At 40.7% G+C, this 24,529-nt stretch overlaps 1 protein-coding gene, 1 long non-coding RNA gene and 1 other non-coding gene across 9 annotated transcripts in view; 1 reads left to right on the top strand and 2 right to left on the bottom strand.

Annotated features, from left to right (window-relative positions):
• Ankrd17 (ankyrin repeat domain 17) overlaps positions 1-24,529 on the top strand; it is a 138,847-nt gene that overhangs the window by 106,288 nt on the left and 8,030 nt on the right. For 6 of the 7 annotated variants that reach the window (XM_031390963.1, XM_031390962.1, XM_031390957.1 and 3 more), the window contains 7 exons: positions 1,266-1,382; positions 5,228-5,399; positions 6,529-6,976; positions 7,529-7,684; positions 10,249-10,398; positions 16,757-18,387; positions 22,197-22,424. In XM_031390963.1, coding sequence (XP_031246823.1) covers positions 1,266-1,382; positions 5,228-5,399; positions 6,529-6,976; positions 7,529-7,684; positions 10,249-10,398; positions 16,757-18,387; positions 22,197-22,424 — 2,902 coding nt within the window. The remainder of the gene's footprint in view (positions 1-1,265; positions 1,383-5,227; positions 5,400-6,528; positions 6,977-7,528; positions 7,685-10,248; positions 10,399-16,756; positions 18,388-22,196; positions 22,425-24,529) is intronic. The other variant, XM_031390959.1, reaches the window with a different exon arrangement.
• LOC116104464 lies at positions 7,867-13,340 on the bottom strand. Its single transcript, XR_004123918.1, has 2 exons — positions 13,228-13,340; positions 7,867-8,118 (listed from the first exon to the last, which is right to left on the bottom strand). It is a non-coding gene; the product is annotated as an uncharacterized LOC116104464 (long non-coding RNA).
• Positions 19,967-20,073, bottom strand: LOC116071556. The gene has a single exon (XR_004110966.1). It is a non-coding gene; the product is annotated as a U6 spliceosomal RNA (small nuclear RNA).

Raw genomic sequence — 24,529 nt, 5'->3', positions numbered from 1 at the left:
AGCTTCCACTATAATTTTTGGTGTGTGTGTGTGTGTGTGTGTGTGTGTGTGTGTGTGTGTGTGTGTGTAATATCTTGACATCGGCCTTTGAACATGAAAGAGGCCAACAAATCCATAAAGTATTTTGTTGCATCATAGTGAGCAACACTCCATTCATTTCAGTGTTATTTACAGGAACTCGTTCATTGTCTTCCCTAACTCAGAATTCTATTATTGAATATCATGGTTTTTTATGAGGAATTGGAGGTAGAGTTGATTTTTTTTTTTTTCCCCCACTTCCCTTTCCCCCAAGACAAGGGAAATCTGCATAGCCCTTGGTGCCCTGTGACTCACTCTGTAGACCAGATTGGTTTAAAATTCAGAAATCCATCTGCCCCTGCCTCTGGCTCCTGGGACCAAAGGTCCCAAAGCCCCACCATACCAGGCTTACAGAGTTAGTTTAGAAGTTTTTTGTTTATTTTTTTTTTTGTTTTGGTTTTTTTCTTTCTCTTTTTCTTTTTGATTTTTCCAAACAGGGTTTCTCTAGCCCTGGCTGTCCTCTGTAGACCAGGCTGTCCTCAAACTCAGAAATCCACCTGCCTCTGCCTCCCAAGTGCTGGGATTAAAGGCATGCGCCACCACTGCCCAGTTTTGGTTTGGTTTTTCAAGGCGGGGATTTTCTATCCCCACCTTGTTCCTGGCTGTCCTGGAACTATGTATATCTGGCTGGCCTTGAAGTCAGAGATCTGTTGCCTTCTGTCTGCCAGGTTCTGGTATTAAAGTTGTATGCCACCATGCCCAGGCAATTTTTTTACTGCTAGGTAATAAAATATTCCTTGGTTGTGTTTTGAGAATGAAATCACTAGATGACCTTATATATGTCTGTACATCTGGTTTTTTTTGTTGTTGTTGTTGACATTGACCCCATTTCTTTTTTAGCAAGTTGACCAATAGGCAGAAATTATAGCTATGGTGTGTATTTGTTTTTATTAGATTTATTTATATTATATTATATTATATTATATGTATGAGTTATTTGCCTACATGGGTGTGTATGTACATTATGTGAGTATGTCACATTTTTTGTTTTATCAAGTTATAGGCCTAAGATAGTGTGTATTTTCAAAATGGAAGTTCTTTCATATGGATGTTTTAATATGTACATGTTACTTCCCCTCCCCCAGAGTGTGTTTTTTAAATACTTTAATGAAGGTCATATTTGTAGGAATCTGCCTAAGTGTGAGTTGTCATTTGAGGCTGGAAATATTTCCAATTTTTCATTGTAGGAGATGCTGAAGAAGTGTCATCTTTGTATGGAGTCAATAGTACAAGCCAAAGACAGGCAGGCTGCTGAAGCAAATAAGAATGCCAGCATACTGTTGGAGGAGCTAGACCTGGAAAAGGTAACAGATGCTTCTTTCTGGAATCTGTAGTTTATCCACAGTGTTCACTTCTGTCTTCTTTCTCTCCAATTAGTCACAGATTGTTGCAGTTGCTGATACTGTTTAAATGTTTACTTGGGCTGTGTATCATAGCACTGAAGCAATTTTGACTTTTCTGACAAGGGTAAAGTAATTTTTGTTTTTAATCTTAACAAAATTTTATTGTAGGGATTCCATGGTTCTGAAAAGAAGCATACATTCTATCTAGATTTTAGTCTTAACTAAATTCCTCTTATTCTCAGCCACAACCCTAGACTATATTTTATGTATTACCAATAAATTTATCAGAGATACCACATACATTGCATGGCACAAGTCACAAATAGAACATAGCCTCAGGGACCTTAATAGTATGTTGGCCCTGAAGTGCTTGGTGGTTGGTGATTTGTTACATGTTGGGTTTTGTTTTTAAGACAAGTTATAGCCGGGCGGTGGTGGCGCACGCCTTTAATCCTAGCACTTGGGAGGCGGAGGCAGGCGGATTTCCGAGTTCGAGGCCAGCCTGGTCTACAGAGTGAGTACCAGGACAGCGGGGGCTACAGAGAGAAACCCTGTCTCGAAAAACCAAAAAAAAAAAAAAGACAAGTTATGCTGGGCTGTAGTGACTCGCGTCTTTAATCTTAGCACTTTGGAGACAGAGGCAGGTGGATTTCTGAGTTCGAGGCCAGCCTGGTCTACAGAGTGAGTTCCAGGACAGCCAGGGCTATATGGAAAAACCCTGTCTCAAAAACAAAAACACAAAACAAAAAGACAATTATGGATCTTAGGCCAGCCTTGAAGTTGGTATGTATGTATCCTAACCTGATCTTAAACTGTAGATTCTCCTGTGTCAGGCTCCAGTGTCTTGGAATTGCATACGTGGTATCATGTCCATCAAATTGTCTGTATTAGGTGAAAAACTTCCTTTTTCAGGTAGAGTAAAATGCTTGGGCTGCCAGCTTTCTTCCGCTAACTGTATGACTCTGCTTGTCTGTAGCAGGAAAATACTTGGTTTGGTTTTGAATAGTTTAGAATCAAATTCTGCTATTATCATTTTATATTTTTAAGATTTATCGTATTTGATTTGTTGGAGGAGGGCATCAGAGTCCCTGTGGCTGTATTTACAAGCAATTCTGAACTGTGGTTGCTGGAAACCATCTCTTTAAAAAGCCAAAAAGAAGATAGGAAACTGTCAATGGTAGAGAACTGAAGGAGTTGTTTTAAGAGCTTGTGAAATCTACCTATACATCCTCTTAAAAATCTGTTTTGTTTTGGTGAGTGCCTCACTGCACAACTCTGGTTGACCTAATACCCACTAGGTAGACCAGGCTGGTTTCAGTTCCTAGAGAGCTGCCTGTCTCTTCCCTGCCTCTCAGATGCTATTAAAGGGGATGCTATTACCTGGCTTCAAAAGTAATTTTTAAAAGTTAAGCCTAGGGCTGGACTTGATGGTGCATACCTTTAATCCCAGCACTTGGAAAGCAAAGTTTGAGGCTAGTCTGGTGTCCGTAACCAAGGGCTATATTATGAGTCCTTGCCTCAAAAATAAGTAAATAAATAAATAAAAATTAATTAATTAAAATTAGTTTGTAGGTCCCATTGTCAGTCTATACTGACCATCCTTTTTTGCTGATCCTGTGTCATCTTGAATGCCCTTAGAAGCACTAGTGTTTCCCTCCGTACTAACTTCATTTCTCCCCTTTTGAGTTTTGGTTCATTTAGTTTGTTGTAACTAGACAAGGTTGTATATAGTCTAGGCTGACTTAAGAGCTGCTGTGTAAACAAAGGCTAGCCTTGAATTCTGTTTTCCTAAGGGCTTGGAGTATTATGTGTATATCATCAACTGTGGCTGTGACATTTGTAACTTTATTTTGCTTAGCTTTCCCCACCAGTAGAATGTATGTTCTATAGAATGGTTATCACTCAGCAAACTATTTGTTGAGTCCATAAATTCACAGCATTTATTTATTGAATAAATGAATAAAAACTATTCACACATTGTGAGGCTGTATTTTTTTTTAGTAAGTAGAACTATAATGGTGTATCTCTCATGCTTGCTGTTTCCTCGATGACTGGTAGAAGTTGGTAGTGGTACTAGTTTTAAGTTATTGTGGGATCTGAGGCAGGAAGATCAAAGCTTCAGGCTAAATTGCTTGGTTTCGTAGTATTAGCAATTGGTATATATATGCAATTTATCGATATTGGGTCTTACCTTGTCTGTAAATTTCCCTAACTTCTAAAACTGTATGGGTGTGTGTATAGCCCCTACACTTATAAAGTACTGCATGAAGACCTTTGTTAATTACCAGCCCCACAATCTCAGCCCATGTGTGTGTACCATAGGATCATTACTTCCTTTCCTTTCTGCTTCATTCCCTTGAGTTGCACCGTGAATTCTTTGGCCAGCGTGCTATTTAGCAGTAAGTGGTAGAATCATTTACACCACACTTTCCTTTCACTATTCCTTCTACATTCTAGTGTATCTCCTGTATCTCAGTAAGTACTCAGAGAGTTCCACCTTGATAGCCACACATCTCTTCTGTTTCTGTGACTAACATACCTATAATTTATACTTTACATTCAGCCATTGTAATTAGATTGAAAGCCACTCCGCTCCATCTACAACTGCACTGGACTCATATATATATATATATAAGTTTGTTTTTCATTATTCCCCAAGCAAATAGTAAAATTAATGTCATTTGTATTGTATCAGATTATGTGTAGGTACAATACATTTTATAGGTTAGATGTTTGCATCCTAGAATTTTAGTGGTGATCCTTGGAGAGCTGGTACTTTTCAGATAACTAGGAGCAGCAGTTACAACACTGTATTCCTGTTTAATTTCATTACCTGAATCATTTATTTCTTACCTTCTCCTTTAGCTTCCAGTACCTTTTTATACCTTTAAAAAGGTTTCATCCTACATTAGTTAGGAAATAGAAGTATCCAAAGGACAGCCCACAGAGCTCCCCACTCCTCTACTCACACAGTCATAGTTAGCGTAGATGTTTCCTAGAGATTTGCCTTTACCACTTCTTAATTACTCTGTGTGTATGCTGTGAGGTGAGGAGGGGAGGGTATTTTGAGCCTGCTGGAGCTCAGGTTAGAGGTGATTTGCCAGGGTAGTATAACCTCTCACTCCTGAACTTTACAACCCTTAAAATTTTTAATGATGATAGGAATTATATGTCTTTATCATTTTTTATTAATTTTTTGAGTGATAATGGGGATTATAATTTGGGGCGCTGTTCTCCATTGCTGAGCCCAGACTTCTCTTGAGACAGGGATTGAGGTGTAGGTCATATTGGCCTCATACTCACTGTTACTTTGGTAAGCTGAAGACCTTAAAAATAGTAAGTTAGATACGTGGTACATACCTTTAATTCCAGTGCCCAGGAAGTAAAGGCAGGTAGATCTCTGAGCTTGAAGCCAGTCTATTTTACATTGTGAGTTCAAGGCCAGCCAAAACTATGTATTATCTCAAAAAAAGGGAAGAGGGTATGCAGCTTTTTACATGCATGTAATAATCTATTTGGATCATGGTCTTCCTAATCTGTGTGCATTACTGCCTCTTCCTTTCCCCAAATCCTTCTGTTTTATAAGTCTGTAAGAAAAGCCCTGGAGTTCAGATGCTGTCCTACCTGTGTCTCCCCTCTGTACAGGTTACTGTTCGTATCATCTCTCGCCAGCAGTGAGTTGAATCCAGTGACTTTGAATTTTAAGGTTTTTCTGTTGCCTTCTAATAAATGAAAGTTCTAGTGTTGTGTTTATCTTTTTTTTTTTTTTTTTTTTTTTTTTTTTTTTTTTTTTTTTTTTCTAATAGTTAAGGGAAGAAAGTCGAAGGCTGGCTTTGGCTGCCAAAAGAGAAAAGAGAAAAGAGAAAAGGAGGAAAAAAAAGGAAGAACAAAGAAGGAAATTAGAGGAAATTGAAGCCAAAAATAAAGAGAACTTTGAACTTCAAGCTGCTCAAGAAAAAGAAAAACTTAAAGTTGAAGGTATTCCTTTCTAGCTGAGCATCCAGTTTGAGACTGTAGTCAAAATCATGTGCTTAGCTGCACCTAGCCCTGATTCCAGTTATATGGTAGGCCTGGGGAAATGGACCATGTTCAAGTCCTGTGTAGTCTGCAGAGTGAGTTGAAGGCCAAGTCACACAACTTGGGTGAGATTGTCTCAAAAAATTAAGCCAGGCAGTAGCTCTTGGAGCACTTGTCTACCATGTGCTGGATCTTAAATATAAATGCCAACATTTAAGGAGGATAAGGATTCCAAGGTCATCCTTGCCCAGTTAGCCCTAGGCTTACTTGTTTTCAAAAAAACCAAAATCTTAACTACTTCTACTACTGATACATGTTCATAACCCTAGCATTCAAAGATTGAAGCAGGCCAAATAATGGAAAGTATGGAAAGTCAACTCTTGTCTCTTGTCTGCCCCAGTATTTGATGACCACAGGTGATAAACGTGGTTGTTTGATTTACAGACTTTTAATTCCCCAAATTTCTGGGGTTTTTTTTCTTTCTTTAGATTGTTTGTGTTTTGTGCTTTAGTACTTTGATTTTGAAACATACTTGCTATATTTAACTCGGGCTAGCCTTTATATTCTAAAAACCTCTTAACCCAATCTTTCTTTCTTTTTTTTCAGATATTTTCTTTATTTACATGTAAATTTCTCCATTCCCAGTTTCCCCTCCAAAAAAACAAAGAAACAAACAAAAACAACAAAAACAAACCCCTGTTGCCTCCCCCTTCCCCATGCCTGCCACCCCGCCCTCTCCCACTTTCTGGACCTGGCATTCCCCTACACTGGGGCTCAGAACCTTAAAAGGGCCGAGGTCCTCTCCTCCTATTGATGATCGAATTTGCAATCCTCTACTATACACATGCTGCCTGAACAATCAGACCCCTCTATGTGCAGTCCTTGGTTGGTGGTTGAGACCCTGGGAGCTCTGAGGGTACCAGTTAGGGACATTTTCTTCCATTCTTGATTTTTAAGGCCTTTGGGTCCATGTATTTTGGGTTTGTGTTTTCCCATAAATGATTTCTTCCCAACTGTTTCCCAATATTCTTTATAGCTGTCATATCAGTCTCATCAATGAATGACTAACTCAGTATTGCTGCTTTTCCAGAAGAACCTGAAGTCTTGACAGAGCCTCCAAGTGCCACAACCACCACCACCATAGGAATATCTGCTACATGGACTACTTTGGCAGGTTCCCATGGCAAAAGAAATAATACCATAACTACAACCAGCTCAAAGAGGAAAAACAGGAAAAATAAAATTACTCCAGAAAATGTTCAAATTATATTTGATGATCCACTACCAATTTCGTACAGTCAGCCGGAGAAGGTGAATGGAGAGTCTAAGAGCAGCAGCACCAGCGAGAGTGGGGACAGCGACAACATGAGGATTTCCAGCTGTAGTGATGAGAGCAGCAACAGCAACAGCAGCAGAAAGAGTGACAATCATTCGCCAGCTGTGGTCACGACAACTGTGGCCAGCAAGAAGCAGCCATCTGTTCTTGTTACATTCCCAAAAGAGGAGAGAAAATCCGTTGCGGGCAAAGCTTCTATAAAGTTAGTTCCAAGTTCTGCTTTTACTGGTGCTGTGTTAAACACCTTGTGAGACGAGTAAATGACCAAATACTCTTGTATGGTAAAGATGTTTATGCTGAGAAAATAAATAATTTTCACTATGTAATTTTTTTGTGATTGTTAAACTTAGCTTATGGAAAACATCGATAGTGAAGTTGGGCATGGGCTTATGCCTGTAGTCTCAGCGTTTGAGAGGCTGAAGCAGGTGAATCACAGGTTCAAAGCCAGATTGGGCTACATGTTGACTTCAATGCAGGGTGAACTGTGTAGCAAGACCCTTTCTCAAGAAAGGAAAAAAGTATTGATGTGTACATTCAGTGTTACAATTTTGCTCTGCTAAATTTACCCCCTTTGTGGTATAAAACTGGTTCTTGGTTATATGTGAACTAGCAGAGAAGTTATAAACAAGATCTTCATTTGTTCTCTTTAGTTGGTCTTATGCAATATGCTATATAACATATGACATATGACCTTTATCATTTAACATTTCCTCCATTTGTTCGTTATTAATGTACTTTCCCTCCTTTGTTAAAGATTGTCAGAGACTGTCAATGAAGGGACCAGTAATTCTCTGTCAACTTGTACAAAATCTGGTCCGTCTCCTCTTTCCTCTCCAAATGGGAAGTTAACAGTAGCAAGTCCTAAGCGTGGGCCAAAGAGGGAAGAAGGATGGAAGGAAGTCGTAAGGCGGTGAGTGACTTTTGGCTTATTAAGACTCCTCAAACCGTTCCCAGGGTTACAGACATGCCCATGTCCTAAGCCCAGATCTGGTCAATAGACAGCTTTTCTGTATTTCACATGCCAGAGAAGTGGCAAAACATGATGCCAGATGCCTTTGGTCCTAGTACCCTGTTTTTCAAAAATGAATAAACTTTGGGAAAAGCTGTGCTTCTCAAGAGACTCCTTTTTTTTTTTGTGGTACTGGGGGTTGAACCCACGGCCTCTTCTGCCATGCTAGGTGAGCACTTCATGATTGTATCCACCGTCCTATTTTTGTGTTTTTATTTTGAGATGAGGTTTCATGCTGGAGTAAATTGCCCCGGGACTTCTGTCTTCAACTCATTGCTTTTCTAGGCACAGATCACCACATAGGGCTGTTGAGGTAGGGTTTAGCCTCCTGAGTGCTAAAAATAAAAATGACAGGTATGTGTAACACATTATTGCTTATTCTCTCAAACTCCCCCTCCCCCAACACACACACACACTTTTTTTTTTTTTTTAAATTCAAGGTCTGGACTCTAGCTCTAAGTGGCTTAGAGCTCTTTGTTTTTGAGCTTAACAGAGATCAACTCGTCTCTGCCTCTGTGTCTTAGGGTTTTGTTGCTGTGAAGAGACAACATACCAAGGCAACTCTTACAAAGGCAAACTTTTAATTGGGGCTGACTTACAGTTTCAGAGGTTCATCATCATGGCAATTTTGCAGACAGACTTGGTGTTGGAGAAGCCAAGCATTCTACATCTTGATCCAAAGGCAACCAAGAGGAGATTTGTCTTCATTGAGCATGCACAAAGCCCTCCGCCACAGTGACACACTTTCTCCAAAAAAGACCATTATCTCCTTAAATGTGCCACTCCATAATTATGGCCAAGCATTCAAACACATGAATCAGTGGGGGTAAACCTATTGAAACCACCACATTCTGCCTCCTGAGTTGTGAGATTGTCACCATGTCCAGCTAGACTATGAGTTCATGAAGTATTCTTTAATATATTTGTTAGAAACTTACGTTGGAGCCAGGTGGTGGTGGTGCACGCCTTTAACCCCAGCACTTGAGAGGCAGAGGCAGGCGGTATTCTGAGTTCGAGGCCAGCCTGGTCTACAGAGTGAGTTCCAGGACAGCCAGGGCTACACAGAGAAACCCTGTCTCGGGGAAAAAAAAAAAGAAAAAGAAACTTATGTTGGCCTTTTTATTTTTCAGTGGTATAAAACCAAGGGTCTCCCAGGTGCTAGGGAAATGCTCTACTGCTGAACAATCTCCCCAGCTCATAGACCTTTCACCAATTTGAAGATAAATGTGCCAAGCCAGGTAGCACATGGCTGTAATCTTAGCACTTGGGAAGTGGAAGCACTGGAAGATCAGTAGTTTAATGTTATCCTCAGCTACGTAGTGAGTTTGAGGCCAGCCTTTAGTATTGAGATCCTCATTTGTTCACAACACACAAATAAAATTGCAGTTTTTATGGGCTGCAGAGAGTACCTGCTTTCAGTTGCCAGTACTCATATGGGACAGCTCACAATTGCCTGTGTAACCATAGCTTAAGGGCACTAGACATCCTTTTCTGGCCTCCACAAGCACCTGCGCACACATGACATACAGTTAGTCACATAGACACACATAAATTGAACCATTTGTTCCAAGTTGTCCTGCGAGTTCCACATGTACTCCCTGACACATGGGTGCCCTGCAATAAAATGTTAAAGTCCTTGTAATTTTGCAAAGCCATGCATGATAATTCATGTCTAGTCTAAGAACTTGACACAAGCTTGTTTGACTTTGAAGCCAACCTACGCTCCAGAGAGAGAGAGTCTTTCTTATGCAGCCCACACAGGCAGGGCTGGTGTCCACTGATAAACACTGATCTTCCTGCTTCGAACTCCCAGCTCTTGACAGATTAAATTAGGTGGGTTTTCTTCTTTAATTTCTAGTAGGCTTTTGTCCCCCTCACGTGAGTTCAGTGAACTCTATGTCAGATGAAACATTAGAAATAATTAAGTCAGAGAAGTACCTACATAAGATGCCTTTCTTGGACTTTAGGCTAAATTAGATCCTTTAACCATCCCTGTTAATTTGTATCGCAAGAATTTGCAGTAGCAGGGTACGTATCTACCTAGTATGTGCTTCAGGGTGATAGTCAAGAAAGCAACAAGACATGAAAAGCTTAGCTAAGACAGGGTCTCACTGTGTAGACCAGGCTAGCCTAGAATTCAGAGATCAATCTGACTCTGCCCCAGATTATTGGGATTAAAGGGACCTTTTGTTTATTTATTTGGATTAAGAATAAATAAAAAGCTGGTGTGGTGGTTCACACCTTTAATCCCAACACTTTGGAGGCAGGCCAAAATCTACTTTTCTTTCCACATAGCGAGATCCTGTATGTATTTACCTAGTATTTAAAAGCAAAAGAATAAATATAAGCTTATTTATCAGTAGTCAATTCTCCATTTATAGTAATAAAAAAACCTTAATAGTAAAACTTTTTTTTATTTGTCATAATAAAACTTTATTAATTTCTGTGATTGAACTTTTAAACAGGTCAAAAAAAGTATCTGTTCCATCAACTGTGATATCCAGAGTGATTGGAAGAGGTGGCTGTAATATCAATGCTATTCGGGAATGTACTGGTGCACACATAGATATTGACAAGCAGAAGGATAAGACCGGAGACCGGATAATAACTATAAGGTAAAGCTTTGGTTCTGTGTTTTCTTTCTGTTTCATTGTACTATAGGTCAACAGAATAAGAACCATTTGAGTAGGAGGGAGGGAGGAAGGGAAAGAGGGAGAGAGAGAATGTGTGTGTGTGTGTGTGTGTGTGTGTGTGTGTGTGTGTGTGTGTGTGTGTGTGTGTGTGTGTATGAGATGCATGAGGTATGTGTCTGGTACACTCATACTATAGGGGCCAGAGAAGAATTTCCCCTCTTGTGGTCTCATTGTCTTGTTCCCTTGAAATAGTATCCCTCAGTGAACCTGAAGCTTGATGGCTATACTGACTGTCCAGAGTTGCCAGGATCTTCTTCCATAAATAATGCAGAGGTTACAGTCTTTTACCTGGGCTATATATACTCAGCTCCTACATGGGTGTGGTGGATTTGAACTCGTGTTTTTATACTTCGTTCAGCAAGCACTCTTATCCATTAAGACGTTGTCTTAGTTAGGGTTTTACTGCTGTGAACAGACACCATGACCAAGGCAACTCTTATAAGGACAACATCTAATTGGGGCTGATTTACAGGTTCAGAGATTCAGTCCATTATCATCATGTGGGGAACATGGTGGCATCCAGACAGGCACATTGCAGGCAGAGCTGAGAGTTCTACACCTTCATCTGAAGGCTGCTAGCAGAATACTGACTTCCAGGAAGCTAGGATGAGGGACTTAAAGCTCACACCCACAGGGACAAACCTACTCCAACTAGGCCACACCTCCGGATAATGCCACTCCCTGGACCAAGTATATACAAACACACATCACATTCTACTCCCTGGCCTCCATAGACTTGTTCAAACATGTAAGTCTACAGGGGCCATATCTAGCCATAGCATAATAAAAAGGTATATTTAGTCTCACTTCCAATCACTTAACTGTAATCCCCAAATCAAGACAGGAAAGAAGTCTTCAGTTTTTCTAGTACAACAAACTTCTTTTTCTGGGCTGCTAACACTCCCTGTTAGCAGCTTTCCTCAGCAGATAGCCCATAGGGTCTCCAAAGAAACTTCAATGTTACAGCTTCTTGTTTCAATGTTTGGGATCCACACCTGATCTGGGCTCCTCCAAAGGGCTGGTGTCACTTCCTCATCTCTACCCTCTGTAACACTCTAAGCTCAGATTAATCCACTCCATTGTTGCTGCTGTTCTTGATGATCATCCTATGGTACTGGCATTTCCAATACGCTGGGGTCTTCCACTGCAACTAGATTTCACCAAAAGCGTCTCATACAGGCTCTCTTTTTAGTGCCAAACTTCAATTCCTGTGCATGACCCCTTCAGTCCTGGGCCAAACTGCAGCTAGGGCTGAACCTTCACCAGTGGCCTTCCATGGACTCTCTCAGTGCCAGGCCTCAGCTGCTAATCATGGCTCCTTCATGCTTTCAAAGCCAGTACCACTTGGGTAGTAACTTTTACACAATACCAAGGACAGCTGCAGCCGGAGAAACAACCTTGGCAATCTCTGGAGCACAGTTTCTTTGTGCTCTCAGAAAACACTTCCCAAAAGATGTCACCTCAGTGATGCTGGTCTCTTCTTAATTGCCACTATTTTGTTTAATTTATTTTTTTAAAGATTTATTTATTATATATACATCATTCTGCCTGCATGTATGTCTGCAGTACAGAAGAGGGCACCAGATCCCATTACAGATGGTTGTGAACCACCATGTGCTTGATGGGAATTGAACTCAAGACCTCTGGAAGAGCAGCCAGTGCTCCTTACCTAGTGGTGAGCCATCTCTCCAGCCCAGTCACCACTAATTTATCTCCAGCTAACCAGCATCATTTATCCCAGTAGTCCCTTCTATTCTGGACTGTGAAGCCAGAGCCAAGTGGCCAAAGCTGCTGAGTTCACTGCTTGCTGGGGCTGGAACATGACCCACTCTATTTCTATTACATTTTCACAAGCTTTCTGTTTCCCAGCTCCTTTGCTACCTAATCTTGGCAGTCCTGGAACTTGATCTGTAGACTGACCTTGAACTCAGGGATCTGCATACCTCTTAAACAGTGGGATTAATGGTGTGGTCCACCAAGCCTAGATTTAAGTTTTCTGTTCACCAAAAACTTGTTCTGTTCTACTTTGGCCTTGATCTCAGAGATCTTCTTGTCTTTGCCTCCAGGGATTAGATTAAAGGCTTAAATACAATGCCTGGACCTAAACTTAGCTGAGTGGATTTTCCTCCGAGGTCACTCACTACTCCATTCATTTTAATATCCTTGAACACATTTAATATCCTTGAACACAGGATTCAGCTCCATTTTACTTCTGGGTGCCTCTTTAATATTCCAACCATATATTTTATTTTTCCTGTCTCAGCTAGTTCTTTTCATTAAAAAGTTTTCCTAAGAGTGAACTTTAATAATCACACAACAGAATTTACACTAGGCTATTTTGAGACTTCCTTTTTCAAAGCAATTAATCTAAATCTCTTTACCTTAGCTTCAAGCAGACCGTTAGGACAATGCCAAAAAGCAGCCACATTCACCAATATACCACAAAAACAGTCTCTAGGCTGAAATTCTCCACTGAAACCTCTTGGGCCAGATTAGCACAGTTCAAACTACTCTCAGCAACAGTCTTCCACATTCCTTCTAGGATGACCCATTAAAGCCCACTTAACGCATTCCAGTGCTTTCCAAATCCAAAGTCCCCAAATCCACATTCCTCCAAACACATGGTCAGGCGGATCACAGCAATACCCCAGTCCCTGGTACCAACTTCTGTCTTAGTTAAGGGTTTTCCTGCTGTGAACAGACACCATGACCAAGGCAACTCTTATAAGGACAACATCTAATCTGGCTTACAGATTCAGAGGTTCAGTCCATTATCATCACGGCAGGAACATGGTGACATCCAGGCAAGCATGTTTCAGGCAGAGCTGAGAGTTCTACATCTTCATCTGAAGGCTGCTAGCAGAATACTGGTTTCTAGGCAGCTAGGATGAGAGTCATAAAGCCCACGCCCACAGGGGCACACCTACTCCAACAAGTCCACACCTCCAAATAATGCCACTCCCTGGGCCAAATATAAACAAACCATCATAGGCATCCCCCTAACCCTTGTGTATTTGAAAGATTATAGTTTTATGAATGTTATAATACAGGTATTTAATCTCAGGAGAGGGAGGCTTGCAGACCTCTGAGTTTGAGGCCAACCTGGACTTTTTCATTCCTGAACAGCCAGAGCTCTGTAGGGAGACCTTATCCCCCACATATGCATCCCATCCCCCAAAATATGAGTGTTTGGGAATGTTATTCTCAGGACTTTTTCTAATTAATACATTTTCTTTCTTTCTTTCTTTCTTTCTTTCTTTTTTTTTTTTTTTTTTTTTTTTTTGAGACAGGGTTTCTCTGTATAGCTCTGGCTGTCCTGGAACTCTTCTGTAGATCAGGCTAGCCTCAGAAATCTGCCTGCCTCTGCCTCTCAAATGCTGGGATTAAAGGCGTGTGCCACCACCACCCGGCCTAATGAATACATTCTTATGTTATCTTTTAAGTAATGTTATGAAAATTTGAGATAATTAAAAATTTGTGTGGAGTCTTAAGTAGTAAATTTCTAACATTTTAAAGCAGGGAGTTATTTTCTCTCAATTACTTTTGAGATTTTGTTGTGAAATGATATCCTTAGAATTTGAACTTAGTAATGTAATGTAACCAGTAAATGCAATGTAAATATTTAACCTGAAAACTCATCAAGTGTGTCTGCTGAAATGCCCTAAGAATAAAGATGATAGCTTAGGACATTATAAGGATGCAAAAACAAGTATATTTTGAAAAGTCGATTCTCGCCGGGCAGTGGTCGAGCATGCCTTTAATCCCAGCACTTGGGAGGCAGAGGCAGGTGGATTTCTGAGTTCGAGGCCAGCATGGTCTGCGGAGTGAGTTCCAGGACAGCCAGGGCTATACAGAGAAACCCTGTCTTGGGGGGTGGGGGGGTGGCAGTCAATTCTCAGGATAGGGTGGGTAGAGAGATGGCCCAGCCGGTAAAAACACTGACTGCTCTTCCATAGAACTAGGGTTCAATTCCCCAGACCCACATGGCAGCTCACAGCTGTCTATAACTCTAGTTCCAGGGTTTCTAACACCTTCATACAGCAGACATGTAGGCAAATACCAATGCCCATAAAATAAAAAGAAATTATTTATAATAAAAAGAAGGAAGGAAAAAGAAAAGCAGGTTCTTAACTGTGGTGTATACCAGGGCTTATAGGTTTTTTTCTTTAAAGTAAGAAGACATTTAATCCATTTCTTTTTCACCTTTTCCTCCTTTCTTGCTTTTTCCTCTGCTGGAATAGCTAAGGTTGTTACAACTTGCAGAATCCAGAGAAAAGGCAAGTAGGTACAGTTCCTGGGCAGTTGGTTCTTGAGGTTTCCATATGTAAATTTAATCAAGCATTTTCCTGAAGAGCCACCATTCCAGTTTGCTGTCATTGTTGTTGTTGATGATGTTAGAATTCCTCACTTGTTTTGAGAGGTTGTCCTCCAAGGGATTGTGATGCTGTTTGTAGAGAAGCCATTTAGGAGTGTGCAGTAGGGGCTGGAGAGATGGCTCAGCTGTCACTGACTACTTTTCTGAAAGTCCTGAGTTCGAATCCCAGCAACCACATGGTGGTGCAACCATCCGCAATGAGATCTGATGCCCTCTTCTGGGGTGTCTGGAGACAGCTACAGTGTACTTACATATCTTTAAAAAAAAAAAATAAAAGGAGTATGCAGTAAACTGTGTTATCTCAGACAGTAGTATTAAAGATAAATCCTCTTCCCTTGCTTAGTTGTAAAGTTTAACATGTTTACTTAGACATTGGTGTTTTGTTCTTTGATTTTACAATATTAAAGGTTGGACCTAATTTCTTACTAATGAGCTACAATTCCAACTTAGTAGCTAAGATTGTTTTAAGTAATCATCAGCTTTTTTTGAGGCAGTGTTTCTCTATGTAACTACTAGGCTGTATCCTAAGTGTTAAGATTAAAGACTTGCACTACCACTCTAGGCTTACCTTCTTTTTACCCTTTTTCTTTCTCTTTTTACTTTTTTTTTTTTTTTTTTTTTTTTTTTTTTTTGGCTTTTTCGAGACAGGGTTTCTCTCTATAGCCCTGACTGTCCTGGAACTCACTCTGTAGGCCAGGCTGGCCTCGAACTTAGAAATCCGCCTGCCTCTGCCTCCAAAGTGCTGGGATTAAAGGCGTGCACCACCACCACCTGGCTTCTTTTTTTTACTTTTTTAATAAAGGCATTTTTTAAGATTTATTTATTTTATGTATATGAGTACACACTGTAGCTGTACAGATAGTTGTGAGCCTTCATCTGTTTGTTGGGAATTGACTTTTTAGGACCTCTGCTGGCTCTCAGGTCAGCTCCACTTGCTCTGGTCGACCTTGCTTGCTCTGGCCTAAAGATTTATTTATTTTAAATAAGTCCACCGTAGCTGTCTTCTGATGCTCCAGAAGAGAGTGTCAGATCTCATTGCGAGTAGTTGTGAGCCACCCTGTGGTTGCTGGGAATTGAACTCAGGACCTTTGGAAGAACAGTTGGTGTTCTTAACCTCTGACCTATCTCACCAGCCCTACCTTTTTCTTTTAGGACCCACTTTCAGTAAGTAATTCAGGCTAGTCTGGAACTCACAGATTGTTCTTCTGCTGGTACTAATGGCATTGAGTACCAGTCTCAGTTACTCACATATTTAACTTTCAAATTTTAGTGTAGGCCACACAAGCTTTTGTGAATAATCAGTTTCCTAATGATAAATCACGTTACAATGGGAGAAACAATACTTTAGCTAAGGAAACAATGAGAAAATGAGTTTTTCATTTAAAAAAATAAAATAGAGGCTAGAATAATGTCTTAGGAGTTAAGAGCACTTCTTGCTCTTGCAGAAAACCTGGTTTCCAACACTTATGTGGTAGCTCACAACTGTCTAGACAGTTATACACATGGACATAAGTAATCTTTTTTATTTATTTATTTATTTATTTTGGTTTTTTGAGACAGGGTTTCTCTGTGTAGCCCTGGCTGTCCTGGAACTCACTCTGTAGACCAGGCTGGCCTCGAACTCAGAAATCCGCCAGCCTCTGCCTCCCAAGTGCTGGGATTAAAGGCGTGCACCACCACCGCCCGCAAATCTTTTTTTTTTTTTAAGTCACTTAAGGTGTGTGTGTGTGTGTGTGTGTGTGTGTGTGTGTGTGTGTGTGTGTGTTTGGTTTACCTGTTTCATGTGTGTTTACACATGCATATATGTTAATGTCTACACGAGAATGATAGGCTATATTACTAGAAAGTAGTGAAAGTAAGGCTAATTTTGAGGGCATTTGTTTTTATCTGTTCATCAACATGCAGGGGTGGCACTGAATCAACAAGACAAGCAACTCAGTTGATCAATGCTTTGATCAAGGATCCAGACAAAGAAATTGATGAACTTATTCCAAAGAATCGTTTGAAAAGCTCCTCAGCAAATTCCAAAATAGGGTCCTCAGCACCTACCACCACTGCTGCTAATAGTTCCTTAATGGGAATTAAAATGACAACTGTAGCTCTGTCATCAACATCTCAAACTGCCACAGCACTCACCGTTCCTGCAATCTCTTCTGCATCCACTCACAAAACCATTAAGAACCCCGTGAATAATGTGAGGCCTGGGTTTCCAGTTTCTCTTCCACTAGCGTATCCTCCTCCACAGTTTGCACATGCTTTGCTTGCTGCTCAGACTTTCCAGCAGATCCGTCCACCAAGGTTGCCCATGACCCACTTTGGAGGTACTTTTCCACCAGCTCAATCCACTTGGGGTCCTTTTCCTGTCAGGCCTTTGAGCCCTGCCAGAGCTACTAACTCGCCTAAGCCTCACATGGTGCCTCGCCATAGCAATCAGAATAGCAGTGGTTCTCAGGTGAATTCAGCAGGTTCTTTAACTTCAAGTCCAACAAGTACAGCCAGTTCATCAGCTTCTGCGGTGCCTGGTACAACTTCAAATGGCAGTCCAAGTTCTCCTTCAGTCAGAAGGCAGCTTTTTGTCACAGTTGTGAAGACATCCAATGCCACAACCACAACAGTCACAACTACAGCAAGCAACAACAGCACCGCACCCACAAACTCCACATATCCTATGCCTACTGCCAAAGAACACTATCCAGTATCATCCCCATCTTCCCCATCACCACCAGCCCAGCCAGGAGGGGTTTCTAGAAATAGCCCTTTGCATTGCGGATCAGCATCCCCAAGTAAAGGGGCATCTTCTTCCGAACAGGAAGCAAGTAGTCCACCAGTAGTAGAAACTGCAAACAATAGACCCCCACACAGCAGCAGTTCTTCTGGGAGCTCATCAGGTCATTCCACTCAGCAGCAGCCTCCGGGATCTGTTCCTCAGGAGCCAAGACCCCCTCTTCAGCAGTCTCAGGTTCCTTCCCCGGATGTGAGAATGACTGTTCCTCCTACAGCAACAAGTTCTGCTCCAGTGGTGGTGCCTTCTACTGCGCCTGTGACGTACCCTATGCCTCAAACACAAATGGGATGCTCCCAACCTCCTAAAATGGAAACCCCTGCTATTAGACCACCTTCTCATGGCACAGCTGCCCCTCACAAGAATCCAGCTCCAGTGCAGAATTCATCTGTTGCAGTCCTCAATGTCAATCACATTAAAAGACCTCATAGTGTCCCCTCCTCTGTCCAGCTACCTTCTACCTTAAGTACACAAAGTGCTTGTCAGAATTCAGTACATCCAGCAAATAAGCCTGTTGCTCCCAACTTCAGTGCCCCATTACCATTTGGGCCCTTTAGCACATTGTTTGAAAACAACCCTACTAATGCTCATGCCTTCTGGGGAGGACCTGTTGTTTCATCTCAGTCAACACCAGAATCTATGCTGTCAGGAAAATCCTCGTATTTGCCAAATTCAGATCCTTTACATCAGTCAGATACTTCCAAAGCACCAGGTTTTAGGCCACCATTACAGAGACCTGCTCCAAGTCCCTCAGGTAAGCATGTATTTATTTGTTTGACATTATGTAGTTATTACTTGACATAGATGATAGAGAAACTTTGGGCTATTTTGTGATGTACTTGCTCTGTGTGTAGGCTACTTGGATAGAGAGAAGTTTTGTTGCACTGCTGTTGTTTCTGAGACAGGGTCTCACTCTGTGGCCCTGGCTGGCCTGGAATTCGATACTGTGGACAAGTCTGTCCTTGACTTCAAGGTGTTTGCTATGGTGCCCAGCCTTACAGAGGTTTGTTTTATTTTTGTAGTGATAGAGGTTGAACCCATTTGGTTTATGCATGCTGGATGAGCACTTTGCTTTATCAGTGAGGTAGACTCCAAGTGTGAGAGGGTTGTAGCCCCTTAATATACTGGTTTATCATGTGCATTTATTTAGTGTAGTGTTTTTATTTTAAAATCTTTTAAAAGCTAATCGTAAATTTTATCTTGAATTCCCCGTATAAAGTTAATAGGTCTCATTTCCCCTCCCCCTGCTCTGTGTGGTTCCGGGACGTTTTAAGGAGCGGAGCAAACTTGAGAGTCTGAAGAAGAGTAGCCTTGAGCTGGAGGCCCGTTAGCACATTGTTTGAAAACAGCCCTACTAATGTTCATGCCTCAACCCCAGAATCTATGCTATCAGGAAAATCCTCATAATTGCCAAATTTAGATCCTTTTCATTAGTCTGATACTTCTAAAGCACTAAGTTTTAGGCCACCATTACAGAGACCTACCCCAAGTCCAAGTTATACACTATATAGGGTAAAACAAGGAAAGGCCATGGTGATGGATGCCTGCATTCCAACATGTGGAAAGGACTTGGTAGGAAGACCAGAAGTGTTAACATGCCTATCTTGATTAGGGCTGTATGAGATCCTGTCTCCGAAGGAAGGAAAACAAAGGTTTTACATTAATAAAGAGAGTCTAGAAAACACTGAATAACAGTTTTATTAAATTGGAATTCATTTCCATTTGTCTTTGTTTTAAAATGAGAAAGATGTCCAGTTACACCATCTAATGTGGTAGCCATTTGCAACTTCTTTTATTTCTATTTAACAGTGAAAACTGACCAGGTACAGTGGTGAACACTTTTAATCCCAGCCTTGGAAGGCAGAGGCAGGCCAGCCTTACGAGTTCCAGGCCAGCCAGGGCTACAGAGTATGTACTACCCTGTCTAAAGATAACACTTTTATCTTAGTCAAGTGGCTGCTGTTTGGATAGCAAAATTATGGAACATTTCTATTTTAAGGGAAGTTCTTTTGGACAGCACTGGTATTTTTAGAGGATCTAAAGATTTTCTAATTCTGTTACTGCATTTTTAAGTTCACTTTTTTAGATTCATAAAAGAGAAATTGTAGTTTTTCGTGTAAATATCTTAGGTGACTATGGTATATATACTAAAAAAATTAGTATTTAGCAGTTGGCTACAGATTTCACAGTATTTAGATAGCTGCTTTTCTTTTTTTAGGATCCAATATAGGGTACCAGATTATATTTAGAACTATTGTGCTTTTGAAACAGCATGTTACTGCATATTCTTGTATTTCTAGCACTTTGAGTTCAGTGTAGTTCTTTTTTTTTTTTTAAATATGGAACGCTTCACGAATTTGCGTGTCATCCTTGTGCAGGGGCCATGCTAATCTTCTCTGTATCGTTCCAGTTTTAGTATATGTGCTGCCGAAGTGAGCACTCAGTGTAGTTCTTGGCTATATGTTGAATTCATTTCTTTCCCGAGAGACCCTGTCTTTTTATCTATCTTTCTTTCTTTCTAAGTGTGTACACTACTTACCACCTGGTAGAGATCCTGTCTTGTCCTGTTTTTTGTTTTGTTTTTTTGTTTTCTTGTTTAAGTAGAGTAACTGTAGTGGGTTAGTCTGAGCATTTCAAGTAATTGAGAAAATCTACGTGAGAGATGGACATACTATATAGTCTGTGGTTTACATGATCTAATCCTATTTGCATTTTAAAGAAAATTTTGTTTTATTTTGGGGGTTGGATTTTGTTTTCTGACAGTGCTGGGATTAAAGCCATGTACCACCATCACGAGGCAGAATTCTTGATGTGCCTTCCATGTTCTAGAGTTACAGGTTATACTCTAGTCACATCGGCTGGGGTAGGGTGATGGGGTATTCCTGTTGCTTTTTATTTGAGGAAGTGCCTTGCTGTGTACCCCAGCTGGCCTGTTGCTAGCTCGTCCAGGCTGACTCTGAAATGTGATGAGTCTTTCCTCCCTCTGCCTCTTCAGTGCAAGGATTAAATGCTTTTACCACTGTACCCTGACTTTTTTTATTTTTTTTATTTTTTTTTTTTTTGGTTTTTCGAGACAGGGTTTCTCTGTGTAGCCCCGGCTGTCCTGGAACTCACTCTGTAGACCAGGCTGGCTTCGAACTCAGAAATCCTCCTGCCTCTGCCTCCCAAGTGCTGGGATTAAAGGTATGCTCCACCACTGCCTGGTGACAATTATTTTCTTTCTCTTCTTCTTTCTTTGTTCTTAAGATGGACTCTTCCTGGTCCACCTGACAAGTATCTAGCACAGGCAGGGCTTGAACCTAGTTCTACCTTACCTGTGCTGGGATTATAGGCCTGTGCCACACTAAGTAAAGTGTTACTAAGGCTCTCTAAGTAAAGTGTTAACATAGCCATCTTTATTCATTCTCATACTATTTATAGCTGATTTTATACTTTATAGAATAAGTAATTGAGATAGAGACATGTGACATGCAAATATTCGTGAACATACAATTCAAAAAGAAATGTACTTTAAATAAACTTTAATCTATTGTGGTGCTGCACACAGATAAGAACATTTGAACTTGAAGTCTGCCTCGACTACACATTTTTAATTTTTATTTATCGTGAGACAGGTTCTCACTGTTTAGCTTTTGCCACCCTAGAACTCACTGTATAGACTAGGCTGGACTCAAAGTCACATAGATTGCCCTGCCTCTGCCAGCCTATATCTTTTTTATTATTTGTTTGAATGATTCTGTTTTCCTGTGAGTATCGGCTGCATGCATATGTATGCACAAATGTTTGCCTGTTGCTCAGGGAAGTTAGAAGATGACTGGATTCCCTGGAGCTGAGATTGTGGTATAATCTTGAGATGGGTGGATGGATGGATGGATGGATGGATGGATGGATAGATAGATAGATAGATAGATAGATAGATAGATAGATAGATAGATAGATAAAGTTGTGAGATTGTGCTGGGATTTGATCTCATGTCCTTTGCAAGAATTTCAAGTGCTCCAAACTTCTGAGCTATCTCTAGCTCCTAGCCTGTGGCTCTTTTAAAAAAAAAAAAAAAACAGTTTTTTTAAAGGACAGAATGCAGACTAGTAAATATTGTTCCCTCATTCATATTATCCTTTTGTTCATCTTTTCATGAAGGAATGCTTTTGAGAAGGAGTCTTTGTTTATAGCTGTCAAACTTGAATTGTGGCTATTTTCAACCTCATTGGGATTATAGATGTGTATGATCATGTGAGATTCCGGTTATGTGAGTGTGCCTGTGTTTGAGATAGAGTCTCTCTTACAGGGAGTCTAGCCTTGAATTTACTATGTAGCCAAAGATTATCTTAATCTGACCCTTTCTTTCTCCCAAATGCTGACATTACAGGTATTTGCCACCACACCCAGCTAAGAATTTCTCTTTTTTCCTCTCCTCTCTTCTCTTTTCTTTCCTTCTCTTCCCTCCCTTCCTCCCTCCCTCCCTCTCTCCTTCTCTCCCCCCACTTTAAATTACCTGAAGTACTTTTCAGCCCTCTCCTGAGAGGTAATTACTGTAAGTAATGATGGTCTTCTACATTACAGGTATTGTCAACATGGACACACCATATGGTTCTGTAACACCTTCTTCTACACATTTGGGAAACTTTGCCTCAAGTCTTTCAGGAGGTCAGATGTATGGGCCTGGAGCACCCCTTGGAGGAGCAACCCTTGGAGGAGCACCCCTTGGAGGAGCGCCTGCTGCTGCTAACTTTAACAGACAGCATTTTTCCCCACTTAGTTTGTTGACTCCATGTTCATCAGCATCAAATGGTAAGTGTCTGTATCTCAGATCCTTAAAAGCAAAAAGGTTTGAACTCTGCAAGTGTAGGATACTTGCTTTTGAGACAGGCTCTCCTGTGTACCGGGCTAGCCTCAAATTCGCTGCTTCCAGTTCCCACAAGGAATGTTCCTGGAAGTACATTCCTGTACTACTTCTGCTCACTCCAGATTTGGGATTTTTAACCTCACCATAATTTTAATTCCATAAGGAATACAATTTCTAAATCTTAACAGTCTGTGTAATTTCTATAAAACTTGTGGTTTTTAAAACATTTATTGGGACTAGAGACATGGCTCAGTAGTTAAGATCACTTGCTACTCTTGGAGAACCCACTTTTGATCCCAGCACTTAACTTGATGGCTTATAATCATCTGTAACTTCCATTCCAGGGCTTCTGACCCCCTTATCTGACCTTCATAACCAGGCACACATATGGTGCACATACATAAAAGCAGGCAAAAATGTTCTGAAAATGCTTTTAAAACCTCCTTTTTAAATGGTGCATGGTGCTGAGACCAGAGTGTCTTGCCTGCAGCGAGGCATGTGTTCTACCATTTTACCATACCTACTTACTCTAAATTTACATTTATTCTTCAGATACCACTAGTGATGTGAATGATTTCTAGCTTTACAAAACATGTGATTAGAGAGCTTAGCATTATGAGACCAAGGTACGAGAATTTGTATTTCGGACAGCCTCAGATTTATAGTAAATTCCCAAGTACTTGGGCAATAATATAAAAAAACTGTCTCTAATGCAAATAGAAATACTTGTTTGTATAGATAACACAAACTTTCCCCCACCTTTTAAATTTTATCTGTGTAGTATTGGCTGTCCAAGAGCTCAGTCTGTAGAGTGGAGGTTGGTTTCAAACTCCCCACATCCTGGGTTTAAAAGCTTGTGCCACCATCTCCTGGCTTTTTGTTGATTTTGCTGTTTTGAGACAAGGCTCTGTTTATACCTAGCTATGCTAGAGCTCACTCTGTGAACCAGGTTAGCCAGTGCTTGGATTAAAGGATTGCACTGCCACTACCACCCTGCTTTTAATTTTTTCATTAGTAATATATTTAAAAAATTGAATTTCTAATGGGCATACACAAAGTAGCAATATTAAGGGTCATAACTTGTGTTAATAGTGTGTACCCCCTGATTCTAGGCTTGCAAGGCTGAGGCAGAGGGAGTGTAAGTTGAAGACTTTCCAGAACCTTTATCAACAAACAAAAAACCAAATAAAACTCATTGTGTTTGGCTGTGAGACAACTCTCCAGTGTCCCTCATCCGCATTATTTTAAGATGATTAGATGGAATCTAATCTTTTTGGAGTTCTACATCTTGTGGAATGCCAACAATCCTATTGATAGAGAGATGATGAGGAATTGCTTCCAGTTAGCATTTTATAAGCATGTGTAAAGTTCTGTATGTAGCAGCCTGGTGTTATCTGATTTTTCTCCCCCTAAGCTAGACTTCACTGACTTAGATACAAGGATTCTTTTCCTTTTGCATTGTAACAGCCATCCAAGTTACTTTTCTGTTGCTGTGAAGGCAACATGACCAAGGCAATTTACAAAAGAAAGAGCATATAGGGAACCTACAATTCCGGGGCTTAGAGTTCCTGACCTCCATGGTGAGGAGCATGTCTGCAGGTGGGCAAGCATACACTGGAGTGTGAGTTGAAAGCTCAGATTTCATCCACAAATATGAGAGAGATTTGGTGGGGGTGCACTAAAATGGTAATGATTTGGGCCTTTGAAACCTCTGCCCATCACCAGTGTCACACCTCTGTCAACAAAGCCACACTTCTAGTCCTTCTCAAACAGTTCTACCAACTGGAGGCACATAAGAGTCTGTTGGGGCCATTCTCACTCAACCACATTTCTCTTCCTGGCCCCTATACACTTGTGGCCACCACAGAATACAAAAATACTCTTAATACAACTTCAAAATACCCCAATTTCAGTCTCAAAACTATTTAAATGTCCGAGGCCTCTTCTGAGACTCAAGGCAGTCTCTTAATTATAACCCCCTATAAAATCAAAAATCAAATTGCATAGCTCCAATACGTTGTCTTTTTTTTTTTTTTTTTTTTTTTTTTTT

Source organism: Mastomys coucha, unplaced genomic scaffold (genome assembly GCF_008632895.1).
Source record: "Mastomys coucha isolate ucsf_1 unplaced genomic scaffold, UCSF_Mcou_1 pScaffold22, whole genome shotgun sequence".
Classification (NCBI taxonomy): domain Eukaryota; kingdom Metazoa; phylum Chordata; class Mammalia; order Rodentia; family Muridae; genus Mastomys; species Mastomys coucha.
The sequence above is the reverse complement of the archived record's forward strand: the minus strand, read 5'-3'. Positions and strand labels throughout refer to the sequence as shown.